Raw genomic sequence first — 17,944 nt, forward strand, 5'->3', positions numbered from 1 at the left:
ATCATCAAAGTTTTCTGAAATTTAAAATAAAAATCACCATGGGATATCACTTCACCACCATTAGGATGGCTATTATGAAAAGACAAAGTTACAACTGTTGGGGTGGGGGGCGATGAACTTGGAACCTTCTGCATTGCTAGTGATAATGTAAAATTTTACAGTTGCTGTGGAAAATATGAGGATTCCTTAAAAAATTGAGCATGAAATCATCATTTGATCCAGCAATTCTACTTCTGTGTATTCATCCAAAAGAACTGAAAGCAGGGACATGAAGAAGTATTTGTACCCCTATGTTCAAAGCAGCAGCATTGGTAAGAACTAGAGTAGAAGCAACCCAAGGGGCCAGAGAGGGATGAATGTCTAAACAAAAAGTAGTACTTACAATGGAAATTCAGTCTTAAAAAGGAAAGCAATTCTGACACAAGCTATAAAATGAAGGAACCCTGAGACATCATGCTAAGTGAAAGAAGTCAACACAGGATAAATACTGTAGGATTCCATTTAGGTTCACAGAGAAATCAAACTCATAGACCGTGCTCGCTTCAGCTTGGAACATATAGAGAAAATTAATATGGCCCCTGAGCATGGATGAAACCCAAATTCGTGAAACAGTCCATATTAAAAAAAAAAAAATTCATAGACAAAGAATGGCGACTGTCAGGCGGAGGGGAGGAGGAAAGGAAAGTTACTCTTTAAAGCGTACAGAGTTTCAGTTTGGGAAGATGAGAACGTTCAGGAAGGTGCTGATGGTCGTTAAAGAACAATGTGAATGTACTTAATGCCATAGAACTTACAAATGATTACAATGGTAATTTTTCTACTATGTATATCGTAACACAATTTTTTAAAAAGTTGGCTTGAATCCAGCCCTTCGAGCTTGCACAGCCTGCAGAATCTCTCACCTACCTAGATAGGTCTTCGCACACCTGGACAGCAGCGTCCACCTGATTCCTCCCTTCCCTCCCCTCCCCCCATACTCTGGTCGCGACCCTGCGAAAGTCTCAAGGCGCAGGCGCAGAACAGTGGCAGCAGGGGGCGTGGCCTCACTCTGCGCCTGTGCTGAATTCCAGCTGCGACTGCTAAGGGAGAAAATGATGCCCAGGTTGGGCTCCACGGCTCGGCGGCTGAGGAGAGGCCCCCACTGCACACGCGCAGACCGAGCACCCGCGGCAAAAGACCTAGAGAGCTCGCGTTCCCTGAATCCTGGGTTCCCGGCTGCCAGGCATTTGTCTCAGCCGTGACTCCCGCCCGGCCGGGGCCACGTCTGAGCAGCGATGCCCCGGGAGATCATCACCCTGCAGCTGGGCCAGTGCGGCAACCAGAGTGAGCAAGCGAGCGCCGGGCCCCGCCAACCTCTGCTTCTACCCCTAGGGCCACACTCAACTGCCTGGCACCCACCAGTCCCCTTTTTCTTTCATGAACCACCTGCCCTACTGCGCATGATGAGCCAGACCAAGAACTGCCCCTCTAGCCCTGGGCTGTGATGACTCCCAGGCCCAGGCATCTTGGGTCCACCTCTCTTGAGTATGACAGCCTCTGAGCCTAACACCGGGCTCCTCAGGCCTTATGGCTCTAACAGACCCGGGCGTCTTCCTCTCCTCCCCCCAGTTGGGTTCGAGTTCTGGAAACAACTGTGTGCCGAGCATGGTATCAGTCCCGAGGGCATCGTGGAGGAGTTCGCCACTGAGGGCACTGACCGCAAGGACGTCTTTTTCTACCAGGTGCCCCCCAGCGACTAGACCAGGGCCAGCAGTAGTCCAGGGGCCCTGAAGGGAAGGGCAGCGGCTTGGTACTGGGAAACCCGCTAGGCAGAGGGTCCAGGGTGGGAGGTGGGGCCTTGAGTAGGGAGGACCCGTAGGAGTCAGAGTTGAGAGGGGGGTGGGGAGGCAGCTCAGTGGTAGAGTGCTTGCCTAGCATGTACAAGGCCCTGGGTTCCATACCCAGCCCCGCAAAGAAAAATGAGTTGGGAGGCTGAGCCCCTTCCTGTGCCCTCACCTTGACAGGCAGACGATGAGCACTACATCCCCAGGGCAGTGCTGCTGGACCTGGAGCCCCGGGTGATCCACTCCATCCTCAACTCCCCATACGCCAAACTCTACAACCCAGAGAACATCTACCTGGCAGAGCATGGAGGAGGAGCTGGCAACAACTGGGCCAGGGGATTCTCCCAGGTGTTCATGGATTCCACACTCCTTTGATAGTGGTACCCAATGGCAAGGCAGGCTCAAGCAATCTTGGAATTTAATCAGACTAGATTGACAATAAGAGACAAATGGATACCCTGATAAGAGGGACAGCTAGGGAAAAGTTTATGCAAATTTTGTGTAAATCATTCACAAAGTAGTATTTCTGGTTGAAGACTACACAGAGGCTCTGCTTCAGGGCGGCAACAGTGTCCCAGGGTGCTAAAATGAGTGTTTGGCCTGACACTCCTCTACTCATCTCTGTACAGGGTGAGAAAATCCATGAAGATATCTTTGACATCATAGACCGAGAGGCAGATGGAAGTGACAGTCTAGAGGTGAGGTTATCCCTCATTTTAGAGTGTTGGGGGAAAAAAAATCAGGTGGTAGCCTGAACAGGTGATGTGATGGAGACAATTCAACTGAAAACCTGTTTCAGGGCATCACATGTGGGATGCCAAGGTAAATAAGGTCCTTGATCTCAAGGCAATAATAATCTAGGTGGCATCAGCTCCTTAGACATGAATCATTCAGCTTCTGCTCAGGCTGTGAACATTGCCAAGGAGTCTTGGGGCAGGAGGAACAAAGAGGAAGCCATGAGACATGGGTGTGTTGAAGTGGAGAATGAAACAAGCCTGAAGTCTCTCCTCTAGATCCTTGGACTCTGCCTCTCCATCTCTCCCCATATAGGGATTTGAGTTATGTCACTCCATTGCTGGAGGGACGGGTTCTGGTCTGGGCTCCTACCTCTTGGAGCGACTTAATGACAGGTAAGCTGGTATTTGAGGAGAGGGCATTAGACCTGGTTTACTGGGTAAAGTCGTTCTATGTTGTCACTTTTGTCTCTTAAGCTAGAAGATCTGCCACTAGCCCCCAATGAATCATAGGGACAGACCACCCAGGGAACATTTAGGAAGCAGTAATGGTGGGCAGGGGGGAGGGTGGGGAGAGGACCTACAGAATTTGATGCTTGTGGCTTATTTTTGGCTCTGAAGACCCAGCTCTGCTTTTACTTCTTTTGTACAAGAACACAGAGGCACTTAGAAAAGAATGGTCCCTGTTGTTCCTAGAGAAGACAGAGGCTGGCAGTCATAGGGGTCCTTCCAAAGGGATCTACCTTTTTCCTTCTTCCTGGCCTTCAGGTATCCTAAGAAGCTGGTGCAGACATACTCAGTGTTTCCCAGCCAGGATGAGATGAGCGATGTAGTGGTCCAGCCCTACAACTCACTCCTCACGCTCAAGAGGCTGACCCAGAACGCAGACTGTGTGGTGAGCAGTGGAAGAGCAAGTCAGAGGCTTTGACTGCCCTCCAAGGCCAGTCAATCACATACACCTTTATCTTTCCCAAGCCCTGGCCCACACAGAGAACAGAGGACCAACAAAGTCATGCTGTGTGGCCCAAATTATGAAACAAGGCCCCAACTTCCAAGTTGCTTCCAGTTCTTTTAGGCAGAAAGACTCTCAATATAGTGACTATGGCTCCACCCCCACCTTGTACCCTCATTTTGCCTACTCAATGCCTACTCATATTTGAACTCCCAAATCAAGGGTTACTTTCTTAGCTAAACCTTCCCAACTACCCAGTCAAGACCAGATTTCTTTGTGCATATTCCAAATTGTTAACCAAACTCTCCTATTGTTTTAATTAATTTAGAAACAGTATCTCATTAAGTTTTCCAGGCTGGCCTTCAACTTGCATCCTCCTGCCTCAGCTGGGATTACAAATGTGTGTCTTGACTGTTTTATTTATTTTTATTTTTTGGTACTGGAATTTGAATCCAGGGTTTCATGCATACTAAACGTGCTCCACTACTGAGCTACACCTTACAGCCTGTTTGAATACCTGTCCCTCTCCACTGACTGTAGGCCTCCTGAGGGCAAAAACTATGTCTGTTTTTCTTTCTATGGTCTCTCCAGAGTCAGGCATTGTGTGTGGCACATGAGGGCACTCACATATTTATTTACTGTCCTGCATGGTCTATAGATATCTTGTTATATGCCCCAGAGACAGTACTTTCCTTTTAAAGTAGCAAACCTACTTCTTGGATTTGGAGTTTAGCAGAAGTTAAACTATATTTTATTTCTGTGGTACTTGAGTTTGAATTCAGGGCTCTGTGCTTGCTAGGCAGTCACTTTACCACTTGAGCCATGCCCCAGCCTAACTATATCTTATTTTTATGTCCCTTTCTCCTCAAAAGATGCTATGACCTTCCCCTTTTGTCCTCCCAGGTGGTACTGGACAACACAGCCCTTAACCGGATCGCCACAGACCGCCTGCACATCCAAAACCCATCCTTCTCTCAGATCAACCAGCTGGTGAGCCCCTAGTTCTGGACTCCTTTGAACTGGAAGCCCTCTTCCTGGAGAGACATTAAGGGAGGGCCACTCAGGTTGAGGCCCTTGACACAGCACCCTTTTCCCACTGTCCTCAGGTTTCCACCATCATGTCAGCCAGCACCACCACCCTGCGCTATCCTGGCTACATGAACAATGACCTCATTGGCCTCATTGCCTCGCTCATTCCCACACCACGGCTCCACTTCCTCATGACCGGCTACACCCCCCTCACCACGGACCAATCAGTAAGAGCCCTCAGTGACCCCGGCCCTAGGTCCAGCAGACCCTGACCCTGTCTTTCTCTTCTTCCTCTGTCCCAGGAGCTTCCCTTTGCAGCCCCCAGAGGTGTTGTGCTCAGACTGGCACACAGCATACAACTTGCTTACTGCCTAGTCTGCATTATCCCTCTGCCTTTGGTTCCTACAGGGGCTGGTCTGAATGGGATCAGCTTCTGCTCCTGTACAAGGGCATGAGTTTGCTGAGCTACAGAGAGTTGATATTCTAATTCCATGGCAAAGATTCAGTGTAGAATGAGCTAAAGACATTCCCTAGGCCAAGCATGGTGGTTCACACCTATAATCCCAGCTACTCAGGTTCCAGGCCAGCTGGGAAAAAGTTAGCAAGATGTCATGGTTATGCGTGCCTATCATTCCAGCTATGTTGGTCCAGGCTGGTCAGGACAAAAATGGGAGATCCTTTAGAAAAATTAAGTAAAACAAAAAGGGCTTGCTCAAGGGGTAGAGTGATTGCCTAGCAATCATAGAACCTGAATTCAAACCCCAGTACCATCCTGCCCCAAACCAGATGATTACTGTCTTCTATCTGTGCATCTCTGGACTCAGCCCTGAATGCTGGCCTGGTCCCTGTGACCCACTTCCCCTCAGGTGGCCAGTGTGAGGAAGACCACAGTTCTGGATGTCATGAGGCGACTGCTACAGCCCAAGAATGTGATGGTATCCACAGGCCGAGACCGCCAGACCAACCACTGCTACATTGCCATCCTCAACATCATCCAGGGAGAGGTAGACCCCACCCAGGTACGTGAGGCCCCTTCGCCCTACCCCCTGGACCACAGGGTAGAGGAGAAGCAACCTTCACCACTCTGTACCCCAGGTCCACAAGAGCCTACAGAGGATCCGGGAACGGAAGTTGGCCAACTTCATCCCTTGGGGCCCAGCCAGCATCCAGGTGGCCCTATCCAGGAAGTCTCCCTACCTGCCCTCAGCCCACCGGGTCAGTGGGCTCATGATGGCCAACCACACCAGTATCTCCTCGGTGAGTACAGTCTCTTGTTCTTTGACCATTCTATTCTACTATCCAACTTCACCAGGCTCACCTAATCCCCTAAAATTGCTTCCATTCTGAAGATTTCCTTCTTTTTAGCTCTTTGAAAGTTCCTGCCAGCAGTACGACAAGCTGTGGAAGCGTGGGGCCTTCCTGGAGCAGTTCCGAAAGGAAGACATCTTCAAGGATAACTTTGATGAGATGGACAGGTCCCGGGAGGTTGTTCAGGAACTTATTGATGAGTACCATGCAGCTACAAGGCCGGACTATATCTCCTGGGGCACCCAGGAGCAGTGATTTCTCTCTGCACTCCCTCCCTGAACAGGAAGCACAGCCCCCACAATGCTTGGACTCTCTGACCCAACTTCACCACATCTAGGTTCATCTCCAACCAGGAGTTGCCTCTAACAGCCTCCGTTCTATTCCTGGTTCTTGAGCTCTTGATTTGCTTGTTCACTTCTAATAAAGTAATAAAGCTTAGTGGTGAATATAGTCAGGGCTTGATTATGAATATGGGGGATGGTGAGGGCATCCTCAGTTTCCAGACATGTGATGGTAGAATGGACTTCACCTGCTCTAATTTCTTGCCACTTAGTCCAGGTCTTAATTTGTCTACTATTCCCATTGGCATCCCTTGCCTTGAACCACTCAACCCTTCTCTAAAGATTAGAAGGTGTATGATATCTGCGGTCTCCTCAGTTCCTATGCTCCCGTCCCCACATGGGTCAAGCTGCCCGAACCTCCTCCACTCAGGATGGAGATAAGGGGGCTAGGGATTAGAGCCCACTGTATTCTCAGTAAGTCAGAAAAGCTGAGACTCTGGATTGCCAGTGCCCAGGACCACCAGTCTCAGGAACTCAACTCAGTTCAACCCACCCTGATAAGCAGGAACAGAACACGGGAGTAGGGCTGAGCCCAACCTTTGTTATTTTTCTGTGCCAGAGAAGTCCTTAGGACTGTGTGCTGCCCCATCATCTCTCCATTTCAGTCCCAAAGCAGTGGGCAACCAAAGATGGACCCAAACAGAGCTCAGAAGCTGGATACCAGGATAGGAAATGGGCAGTGCCATTCCAGATGACTCACTGCCCTCCAGCCTCAGGGATGACAAGGGTCCACCCTACGACACTCAATAGAGAAGAGAGAATGAGTAATTGCCAGCTTCCAATACTGCCTTCTTCCCTGCCCCACCCACTACCCTATGGCAGCATTCTGGCTGGGAGGAGGTTAAATCCAGAAGGTCAAGGAGGGTGGAGCTCTGTGGTATCCAGACTGCCTTCAATGCCTGCTGAAAGCACATAGTGTGGGCGTCCCCAGGGGCAGAGCTCTAAGCAGTGGAGCTCCAACTTGTCCCACTGACAACACTCCCACAGGAAGGATTTGTGTAAATAAGGATTTTTTTTTTTTGGTTCTCTTCTACAAATAAATTAAGAAACAAACTAGAAAATTGTCCACACCCATTGCAGCCCTTCGGTGTGGGTGCACCCTGTCCCTGCAGGGCCAGAAAGGTCCATGGTTTCCTCAAATCTCAGAGCAGTCCTGGCCCAGGCTGAAGGCAGAAGAAAAGTCGTGACCTCTTGGCAGGCTCAGTCCTGCAGCTGCCCCAAACAGCCAGACTGTCCCTGGGTCTCGTCCAGGCTTTGGTGCTGGCTGGGAGGGGAGATGTCTGGCAGGTCTTGGCATGGAGGAACAGAGCTGCTGCAGGGCCTCTCCGGGGAGGGGTTGGCCAAGTAGGCATTCACCAGCTGCATGATCTCTTCCACCTAAGAGAGGGCAGAGGTCAGTGTGCAACGGGAGTTGCTGGATTCTCTTCTTTCTCCTTATCCAGGCTCTAAGGCTCCAGCTTCTTCACCATGTTCTGAATGTTCTGGCACCCTTCCCTACCCCCATCACCACTCTACCCACTGTGCCGGGCATTGTTACTTCTTTCTGCTCCCCTAGCATGCCAAATTTACTCTTCTCTGGACTTTTGCACTTGTGGTTCCCTTTACCTGGAATGCTTTTCCCCAGATCTTCCTATGGCTATCTTAAATGTCACCCTCTAGAGCCAGGTGTGGTGGCACATGCTCCTAGCACTTGGGAAGTGAGGACAGGTGGATCTAAAGTTCATGACCAGCTTGAGCTACATAGTGAGACCCTGTGTCAAAAATAAAGATCCTTCTGTCACTCTCTGAAAATCCTTCCCTGACTACCTAATGCTATGGCCACTACAGTCACTTCCTTTGTGGCATTTATCTCTAACTCAGTCTTTGATTCCTTGTTTATTGTCTGACTCCACCACTCAAAAGTAAGCTCCTTGAACTTGTCTTTGATCACTGCTGAAACTCCAGTGTCTACAGCTGTATGCATGGTAGATGTTTATTAAATGTTTCTTGACTTCCCTTCTTCCACAACCCTTCTTCCCACTCACCTGGGGACTCTGAAGGAGGAGCTGGCTCTCGCCTACCCTCAATGCTAAAGTGTGGGGGCCTATTAGCTGGCAGGCGGCCACATGGCCATAGCTGACACTGTGGATGGGTTCTGTCTCACCAGGCCTGGAGAGGGACATGGTCTTGGCTCCCAGGCCCAGGCATAGCTTCTGTGGAGCACCTCCACCAGGCTCCTGCAGACAGAGTCAAGTGGAAGGAGGGGATGCTGCAGCATTATTTTTGGTGGAGGGTGATGACAGTAATCAGGGAACTTCCTGATACCCATGTGATTCACAGTGCATGTGGGAAGGATGCTAAGGCAATGGGAGGTGCAGACCCAAAGGCTGGTAACTCCTGGGGTTTGATAGGTACAGCTGTTCAGGATGTAAGGGAATGAAATGACCCCCACTGGGGGCCTGTGGCTCTGGGGCAAAGGTGTGGGGCTTGGGCCGCCAGAGACCTCTTCTCCCTTCTCCCCCTCACCGTGCTCAGCTCCAGAACGTCATACCGAGCAGCGCCGAACCCCGGACACTGCGCCGCCAGAGCCAGGTAGGCAGCCATAGCCTCAGCTCGGCCCATGCCCCGTAGCCGCTTCCAGCCGCCCAGCACCGCAGCCGCCATGCCTCCTCCCTCGCGGACCGCGCTTCCAGGCGTGTGGCCCGTCCTGCCGCGCCGGGCCCGCTCGGCCCGTCTCTTGGTCAGGCCCGGGCTCCAGAGTGCCCCGGCCAGCAGGGCGGCGGAGGGCGGCGGCCTGGGGGCTGGGCGAGGCGGGTCTTCGCGCGGCAGGGTGGGGGGTGGCAGCAGGCGGTCCAGACAACGCAAGGGCACCCGCGGGGAGAAGTCCCGGTGCAGGCTCTGCAGGCGCAGCGCCGCCAGGGCGCGCAGCGTGTCGTCGGGCGGAGGTGGCCGGCCGCGCAGCAGCAGAGCATGAGCCTGCAAGGGAGGCAGCTCGCGTCAGTTAGGAGCGGCGACGGTATTGTCGCGAAAATATTGTCGGGGCGTGGAATCTGAGGTCTGGGTTCGGAGAAAGTCTCCTGCGGGGTTGCCATAATGATTAAATGAGATGACCCGGAAGAAGAGGGGTTCAGGCTTAAGGGTCTGTTTGTAGGCATGAATGCGGAAATCTTCACCTGCTCAAAGAGGAAAGGCAATTCGTGACCATCTGGGGACAGCCCCTCAGGGTGTAGAGGTCCGTGAAGACGCAGACATAGTCTCCACCCGGAGTCCGGCGAGTCTTCCTGCCCGGCTTCCTCTGAGGCCAAACTGCAGAAGAGGAAAGGACGGGATGCAAAAGCGAAGCTGGGGCCCCTAAGGCGCCGGCATCTGAAGAAAGCACGAGTGGGGGCGTGGCCACACGTTTTGGGCGGGGCTCGGGCGGGGTCACAGAGGTGAACCTGGAAGTCAGACGACACACCACCCGCGGGTAGGAGGTCAGCTTGTAAATCAGCGGCAGTGGCAAGCACTCGATAGACATTTGCTTAGCGATTGACCGAAGCTGAATAGATGGGACTGGGACTGGACATTTACTTCTCAAACCTGGTGAGGACGTCGGCCACGAGGGTTCCCCCAGCTAGGGCTCGCTCTTGGGCCCCTCGCTGCTCGTACAACGCAAATGCATTACGGCTCCGGGTCAAACCCAGCCGCCCCACCAGTTCTCGAGCCACCTAGAGGGGAGGGAAGGAAAGGGGAAAATCAGACCACCCAGGGCTCTTGCCAGGATTCTGGGAAAAGGACTGAGCCAACTACAGAGGTCTTCTTAGTCCTGTCACTTCCATTACCGAAATTAGGAAATCTGAAACTTGGGGCAAACCTAGAGCCAGGAGCCCGGAGGGCCAGGCATGAGAAACTAGAAGGTCGGGTCACGGAAGCGGGGCCTTTCTCTGGCCTCACCTCCCCGGCTGTTGTGTGGGAATCGATGGCCACAGGACATGCGCCAGCCCCAGGACAGTGCACCGTACATAACAGCTCCTGCCGTCTACTTAGCGCGGAAATCTCGGCCAGCGATGGCACTAGTTCTCGGCCACGTGTTCGACACAGCGCTTTCCGGATAAAGCGTGCATATTCTGCTAGTTCTGAGTTTGGGAGTGCCTGCTCGGTCCTGGATTAGGAAGAATCCAAGGATCAGTGCTCCAAAGGCTTTCCTTCCCATCTTCTTCCCTCTTCCTCTCGCTTTCTTGTATTATGGTTTATTTCATCTGCTCAGTGCTTGCTTAGCATGCTTGAGGCCCTAGGTTTGACTTCCCAGCACCGCAAAAAAAAAAGAAAAATTATTTCATTTGGCCAATTTCCTCCTTTCCAACTCATGCTCCTTGAGAACAGCCTAAATGTCTGCGGTCCTTTGCATGGAGCCAAATTGCTTTCAAAGTTTCCAGGCAGTTCCCTCCCAACTGACCCATCCACTTCCAACATCTTAGTGATCTGGGCTGAAATCTGAAATTGAGCCACATTCCTACGTTTTCCTAAACCCAGCCTTCTTAAGCCCAGACACTGGCCTGCATCATCGGAGGAGAAAACAGTCTTTTAATAATTGCTCTGCTCAAAGGGGGTGCCTTATTGTAATTTATCTAGTCATAAGTGGGATATGATCTTGTAATTCCCACAGTGACACTGCTTACATTAGCACCAGACCTGACCATGGGCAAGTCTCTTCCCTTCTCTGGATCTAGGTTCTACATTTGCCAAACTCTTTGCAAAGGCCTGCCTGTCTTGCCCAGTCCTGTAGCTTCTTTGCCTTGGTCTCACACTTGGCCCCTCTTCTCTCACCTCTCCAAATGTCCTAGGAGGTGCCCCCGTACAGCTCTCCCAGGTCGGAAGGTGCAGCTCATGCAAGTGAGGAGCTGCCAGTACCGCAGGGTAGCAGGGTCTTGAGTAGCAGGGAGCCCAGGGGGACCTGCGGGACCTGAGGTCTGCTTAGCCAGCTGCAGGAAGAGTTCGTCCTGGAGTGCAGGCAGGTCCCTGCAGGTTTGGAGCACACCTTGCATCAGGGGCCCCGGGCGCCTTGCTCCCTCCAGCTCTTGCAGTGCCAGGAACAACCGCACTGCCTCCTCTCGCAAAGGTGCATAGCCTGGACCTGCGGGAGGGTTGGGGCGGAGGGATGGTTTGGAAAGGGAACACAGAGCTGTGCCCTGGGAGGAAAGCAAGAACCAGGAGAAGGTCAGAGGGAGTGTAAGGGGATCAGGGATGGCAAGGAGGGGAGGGTACGAACGACAGGAAGAATGAAGGGAAAGCAATGGTCCCACAGAACCAAGTTCTCAACCCTTGCCTCCCAAGAACCCCTCCCCTTATCCTGCTAATCCTGGACTTTGAGTTATTAAGGTAAAGAGAAAAACAAAGGGACCTAGGTTCAAATCCCAGATTCTCTAACTGGGTACTAAGAGCCATCATTGTGGGCCAAAAAATGAGCCTGACTGAGCATCAGAAAACCAGCGTTCTTCTCCCAGCCTCCCAGCTTTCTTAAACCTCTAGGTTTAGGAACTGGGCAAATCACTATACCCTTTGGGAGAAAAGTATAGCTGGGTGAGACCACCACATTTCCTCCAAGTGATGGCTTTTCCATCACTTGTAAAGGTAATGTGACATGGTCTTAAGGCTATAATGGAAAAAAATAAAGGAGAGTATAAACACTCCTGAAGGAACATCTGTGGTCAGAATGAGATTCTTAGGGAAGTGGTCACAGTGTGCCCTTTTTTTCTGTTCTGACTTCTCTCCCAGGCATACTGGCCAGCTTCAAGTTTCACCTTCAAGAGCCCTTGAAGACTCTTGATTCCCTGCAGTTAAGGCATTTGGATTCTTACCTCTGATCCACCCCATCCCATCCAGGGGACTTGAGCCTGGACACCACTCACCTGGGGCACTGACTTCATAGGGCAGGGGCAGGAGCGGGGCATACAAGGCTCCACTGGTATGCCTCAGAATTGGGTTCCGCCTGTAGATTAGGGCCACTGCCTCTGGGTCCCCGCAACTCTCCTAGAGGCCAAGAAGAGGGTTACCTTGATGGGGGAAGGGAGCTCTTTATGAGCCCAGAAAGCTTTTGGGCCCACCACCCCTGGCTCTCACTGGATTCCACTCTCTCACCTGTATGTCCCTGAGGAGTAGCTGGGTGGGGGTCTCTAGCGGAGCCTTTGAGGCAATCACTTCACGCAAGGCCCCCCCCCAGCGCTCTGCCTCTGCCTGGCGCGGGGAGCAGAGGCGAACGCTGTGTTTCCGTCCAGACACAGTCACTGACCACAGACCTGGTGGAGAGAGAGGGCACAGAAGGCAATCAGGGTCTGTTGGCGCCCCTGCCAGGTAGATAGGACGGTTCCCAAGAGGTCTCACCGGTCTCCTTAGGCCTTCGCTCCGGGCCAGTCACAGAGCACAGGCTCGTAAGCACGAGGCTCCCGAGGCGCCTCGCCCCCTTCCCGCTGCTGCTGAACTGGTCCAGGGAGTCTCGCGTGAGCACAAACCAGGCTCGGCGTGGGGGCAGCCATGGCCGCGCCCCTACACCCCGGGGTTCCCGGTACAGCCAGCCTGGGAGGAGATGGAGGGAAGGGGATTAGCAAGAGGCATTATCCCCTGAAGGGTTGGTATTGCGTATTGCGGGTCTCTAGGGTGCGCTGACAGTGGTTCCCCACCTTTCACAACGACGTCTGGGTCGTCCTCCGGCAGCCCCTTTTCTGGGATGAGGCTCCAGGTCTCTTCCCAGCTCGGCAGCCTGGGCCAGAGAAAGAGAGTTGGGCGAGGCTGCTGGGCCTCCACTCCGCCTCCAGGGGGCTTCTCCATAGGGGCTCCCCGGACTGCAAGGGGTGCCTCCTTCCAAGCTGAGCACCCATCCTCCAGGCTGTGGGAACCGCGGGGCCGTTCTGACCTTATACCAGAAATAGCCCGACTCCCCCTTCCTCCCCGCGCCCCCGGCCGGACCGCCCCCCGGGACCCCGGCCAAACCACAGCGTCCGGCGGCGTAGGGCCTCTCCCTTATTGCACAACCCCGCGAGGGAAGACAGCGAGGACGGGGGTCCTGGGAACCGTCCCGGGTCTCAAAACTACGGGACGCAGAGGCGAGGCTCACCTCTCCGGGACCGGCCCGCTCCTCACCGGCTGGGTCAGCGTCACGTCCAGGGGACTCTGGGGAGATAGGCAGGGAAACGCTCAGCATCAGTTCTCCCGGCGTAATGCCTGTGGCTTCTGCGCTTAGGACAGCGCCGATCAGGGGATTGAGAAAGGAGTCAAGGAGTTGGGATAGTGACCAGGCGGCGGATCCAGATCCACTCTGGGATCGCCCCTTGTGCCGGTCTCAGAGTAACGACTCTACAAAACAGCCAGAAGCTAAGAAACCAAAGCTCGTGCCTAGTCTCCATTACCCTTGGAAGATGCAATCAGGGGTGGAGAGGGTGGAGGCAGGGAATTAGGAGACCTGGGTTCTAATACCAGCTGGATCACTAACTCACTAGGGTCTCCTCCCATCTCTGGGCCTTAGTTTCCCCATCTTTGAAACCTGAGAGGTGATGAAGTCCCTTCTCACTGTGGCTACCTGGAAGTCACTCCCTCCTTCTCATCTTTCCTTCACCCACTCTGCCTTGTTGGCCAGGATAGGGCAGGTAGTGGACATAGAGATGAACGAAGGGAAGAGGGATGCTGGGCACCAATGGCTCACGCCTGTAATCCTAGCTACTCAGGAGGCAGAGATCAGGAGGATTGTGGTTCAAAGCCAACCTGGGCAAATAGTTCACAAGACCCTATCTGGAAAACACCAAACACAAAAGGGCTGGTGGAGTGACTCAAGGTGTAGGCCTGAGTTCAAACCCCAGTACCATCAAAAAATAAATAAATAAAAAGAGGGACCCTTTAGTATGGGACTTTCTCAGAAAGCTATGTTCTTCTACAGACACCCCTGAGACTTAGGTGTGAGTGGAGACCTTTCTTTGCTGGGTCTCAGGAAACCAGGCCTGGTCAGGTTGAGGAGCACACAATCCTCAGGTCAGGTGTAGCTGGGGATTTTACCCTTCTCTCACACCCAGTCCACGGGCAACCCCTGCCCTGAAACTTCAACTGTAGCCCCGAGTCTGATAGAGGCCTTAAAACCCAACCCAGAGCCAAGCCAGGCAGGAATGGTGCCATGGTCCCAATGTGCTCAGACTGCTAAAGCCAGGAGGGAGGAGGGAGGAAAGGGGACCAGAGACACCTGTCCCCAAGCTCTGGAGAGGAGGGGGTGGAGGTGGACCGAGGAAGGCAATGGAGTGGTTGACAAAGCAGATCTGCCCAGGCTGGAATTGAGGGGACACCTGGGTCCTGCACCTTCCATGGGAGCACCTATTTTCTGGGTAGGGCTATCCTCCACACTACCACAAAGGCAGGTACAGATCACCCTCTTAGACCAACTCCCCTGATCGCAGTCCCCTGCTTCCCTCCTTCTCCCCTCTATATTTATCTGCCCTCTGCCTCGCCAGGTGCTGGCGCCTGCCCGACAGTGCAGCCGGCCCCACCCGGGCACTGAGCCACAAGGCCTGCTGGGGACCCCTGAGCGGGGGATGGGAGCCTGACCCAGGTCACAGAAAACGGGAGTCTGGTCACTGGGTATGAAAGAAGGCACGTCAGGGGATGGAGGGCTGACAATCTAATCGTGCCTCAGTTTCCCCATGGGGAGATCTGACAAAACCCGGCAACCAAGTGTTCCTCACCATTCCCTCAGGATTTCCCAGGAGCCTCACCAGGAAAGGCGAAGAGTTCTGCCTTGAACGGCAGGATAAGAAGGAGAGGTTCTCAAAGTGCCAGAGCCCCCGGCTCCCACTCCGTGGAGTCCTCGCCGCGGACCCCAGTCTTAGGATGCCTTTCCCCCCTCGCCCAGGCTCCTGCGGTGGCAGCTCCCGCATCTGGCCCTAGAGCTCATGAACTGGGAGCAGAGCGGACCCAGGCGTTCGAGCCGCCCAGCCGGCCTCGCCACATTCCTTGGCGCTGGCGGAGGCGGAAGGAGACGGGATGGGACGCCGACCCGGCAGGGAAGGGAGAGGCAAGGCTAGGTCGGGCCACGCGTGACGCCTCCTCTGCCCCAGGGCCCCCAGCAGGTGGACAGCGCCCAGTGTGCAGCGCGAGGCCCACAGGCACATTCTGAGTAGGGCTACTCCTTGAGCTCCCGGGGGCTCTGGCCTCCAGGCAAAGAATCTCCCCCATCCCCAGTTCGCCAAGAGCTCGGCAGCGTTTGGCTGGAGTCTGGAGCAGGATCAGGCGTGGCGGTCGGTTGTAGTACAAGGGATTGCGACAAGGCTCCAAATCCCCTGGGACTTACCCTCCCGCCGCCCGCTGGACTTGGGGTCCGTAGCTCAAAGGTCTCCTCGTCCTCGTCCTCGTCCCCGTCCCCGCTAAGCTCGCCGTCCCCGTAGTCCCGGTGCAGAAGAGTGAAACCTCGACGGCAGCAGAGGAGCCACCACAATCCCCCGGGGAGAGGCATCCGGGCGAGTAGCCGGGGGATGGGGGCGCAGGCAGCCGCAGCCGAGCAGCAGAGGACTGGAGAAACTGGCGGGGCTCCGACCCAAGAGGGGTAAAGATGAGGCGGGAGGAGGAGGGAGAGTGGGACTGGGAAGAGTCAGTGTCCAGTGCTGGAGTGCAAGAAGACGCTAGCTAGAACCTGCGGGGGGCTCAATGTCTGGGCCCCCGGAGGGGGAGGGGGAAAGCGTCCAAGGCCGTGGAGAAGGGGAGTGAGAGGGAGCAATGTCCGGAGCTGGGAAGTAGTGTCCGTTGTAATGTCCAGCCCTGTGGGGGGCAGTGTCCGGTGCAGTGTCCAAGGTGGGCAGTTGTCCAAGCTCCAGGGAGGGTCGTGTCCGGTAGGGAGTCCGGTGGCCCGGACCCGGGCGGCGCGCGCTGCGCTCCCTGCAGCCCCAGGACTGGCGCGCTGGGGGCGAGAGCACAGCTCCCGGACCCCGCCTCCCCAGCCCCCTCCCCCGCAAGGTCCCCTCCCATTCCTTCTTTTTTCTCTCCTCCCTTCTTTACCAGGCCGGGTTCGCGTTGCGTCACAGCCTCCTCCGCCCAATCCCTGTGCCAGGCGCCGGGCGCGGCCACCAATCACACGCTTGAAACCGCGGCGGGTTGCATCATGTGCCCCTGGCTGGGTGACAGCAGGGAGGGACAGGAGAAATGGGGAGGGAGGGGGCGGTGCGTGTTAACCACTCCCCAATCTCTGAGGTCGGTCGCGGGGTGCCAGTGACGTCACGGAAGCCCGCCTTCATGCTCTTGTTTTAACTCTTGGTTCACCAACCAGCAAATTAAAAACCCTCTTCAGAAAGAGCTCTGGAGACCGTAGGGCGTGGGGCTGGAGGGAAGCCCGACTGCTGCCCTCTGCTCGTCTGTCTGATCTCAGGGTTCCTGAAAAAGGGACGAGCCTTAGCTACCGCGTGGGGGCTCGGACCTGCCCACGGGACCCACCTCTAGAGGTAGCCCTCCACCCCCGGAGTTTAGGAGCCCAGTGTGTAAATCCGAGTCACCTCATTTTTGAGGTGAAGAAGCTGAGGCAGTGACTCTGGCAAGGTGCAGGCCTAGACCGGAAATAAAATCGTCCTCAGAGCTCATAGCTCACTGAACTCGACTAGGGAGAGTGGCTTGGCATCCTAGGGAATTCTGTGGTCTCCGAATACAGTGGAGGCCCCTCAGGGCGAATATTCTGCGGTTCTGAGCAAGAAGGGGTTAATCAAGGCGCTCGGCGTCCAGGGCGGGGCCGAGGCGACAGCAGGAGACAGCGGGTGCGCGCGCGCGGTGCTGACTCAGCGGCGATTCCCGCGGTCAGTGGTGGAGGGTTCCAGGTCCGCTCCCGAGGGCTGGCGTGCGGCACCCTTTGGAGGATCGGTGCCGTTTTCGGGCCTTCTCTGGATCGTGGGCCTTAGAGGCCCAGGTTTTCGGTCTCTGTACCCTGAGGCTCTTGGTAGTCCGTCTGGGTGGGGCGGGAGAGGGCGGGGACTTCAGGCCAGCACCTCCCTGGAGACTTCCTCACCACGCCACGCCCTTTTCGTCCCTAGACTCCAGGCTGGAGCGGTGGGTAAAGCTTTCCTGACCGGATATTAAACTGTGAGAATTGTTGCACGTGAACACCATTCTGCTTGTTGTGATTGTGCAAAATAATGACCAAGAGTCAATGCCTCCGTCTCTAGAGGCCATCCTGGCAGTACTTTCGCCTCAGATGAAAGTGCTCTGTACTGAGATTTCCTAGGGCTGGAGACATCACAGTCATAAATTCTCTTTCCCTTCTGGATCCCAGACCCTTGTCTGCAGGGAAGTTCTTCCTGATGTCTAACTTCCCTCTTTCCTGGCAGGCTCAGTGCATTCCCTCTGACTTCCCCACGTTAGATGGAGAAGGGCAAAGCATCCTCTCATCCCTATCACTCCCATTATTCTTTGGAAATTTGTAAATTGCAATTCCCTCCTTGGTTTTTCTCCAAGATGAAAAACTCCAACTCAGTCTTTTCTCTTTCCCTTTTTTTTGGAGATAGGATCATACTCTGTTGCTCAGGCTGGCCTCCAACTGATACGGTCTAAACCGACCTCCAACTCAAGATCCTCCTGACTCACCTTCCCGAGTGGTGGGATTACAGGCGTGTTCCCCCACACTGACAAACTCAACTTTTCCCCTTTTTTCTTTCTATCACTGAATTATATATGGGATTGTAAAATGGTAATCTAATCCAAACGTCCACCCCAAATGGGAATCTCCTGCCCCCTACTCTTACCTCAACACCAGGCATAGGCACACACAGAGCCCAACAGTTTCAGCTT

At 54.3% G+C, this 17,944-nt stretch overlaps 2 protein-coding genes across 17 annotated transcripts; one reads left to right on the top strand and one right to left on the bottom strand.

Moving 5' to 3' along the window:
- The first annotated feature begins 1,053 nt into the window (after window positions 1–1,053).
- On the top strand, window positions 1,054–6,296 carry LOC109687334 (tubulin gamma-2 chain). 2 transcript variants are annotated; one of them, XM_020165169.2, is made up of 11 exons: window positions 1,054–1,323; window positions 1,609–1,721; window positions 2,004–2,171; window positions 2,453–2,521; window positions 2,874–2,953; window positions 3,326–3,452; window positions 4,413–4,499; window positions 4,616–4,765; window positions 5,405–5,557; window positions 5,634–5,795; window positions 5,904–6,296. In XM_020165169.2, the coding sequence occupies exons 1-11, from the start codon at window positions 1,275–1,277 to the stop codon at window positions 6,099–6,101; spliced, it is 1,356 nt and encodes a 451-aa protein (XP_020020758.1). In that variant the 5' UTR covers window positions 1,054–1,274; the 3' UTR covers window positions 6,102–6,296. The 2 variants fall into 2 exon arrangements, with proteins under 2 accessions (XP_020020758.1, XP_020020759.1); XM_020165170.2 differs by having other exon boundaries at window positions 5,888–6,024.
- On the bottom strand, window positions 6,290–16,109 carry Plekhh3 (pleckstrin homology, MyTH4 and FERM domain containing H3). Of its 15 annotated transcripts, none has more exons than XM_020165174.2 (13): window positions 15,471–16,109; window positions 13,257–13,312; window positions 12,823–12,902; window positions 12,527–12,718; window positions 12,284–12,441; window positions 12,055–12,175; window positions 10,973–11,279; window positions 10,100–10,307; window positions 9,746–9,873; window positions 9,340–9,472; window positions 8,693–9,142; window positions 8,212–8,403; window positions 6,290–7,564 (listed from the first exon to the last, which is right to left on the bottom strand). In XM_020165174.2, exons 1-13 carry the CDS (start codon window positions 15,630–15,632, stop codon window positions 7,388–7,390), a joined length of 2,364 nt encoding a protein of 787 aa, XP_020020763.1. In that variant the 5' UTR covers window positions 15,633–16,109; the 3' UTR covers window positions 6,290–7,387. The 15 variants fall into 15 exon arrangements, 12 of the variants coding, with proteins under 12 accessions (XP_020020763.1, XP_073901870.1, XP_020020762.1 ...); XM_074045769.1 differs by having other exon boundaries at window positions 9,737–9,873; window positions 12,823–13,028; XM_020165173.2 differs by having other exon boundaries at window positions 9,737–9,873; window positions 15,471–16,108.
- Between the last annotated feature and the right edge of the window lie 1,835 nt (window positions 16,110–17,944).

The sequence above is a fragment of the Castor canadensis genome, chromosome 11 (genome assembly GCF_047511655.1).
Source record: "Castor canadensis chromosome 11, mCasCan1.hap1v2, whole genome shotgun sequence".
Taxonomy (NCBI): domain Eukaryota; kingdom Metazoa; phylum Chordata; class Mammalia; order Rodentia; family Castoridae; genus Castor; species Castor canadensis.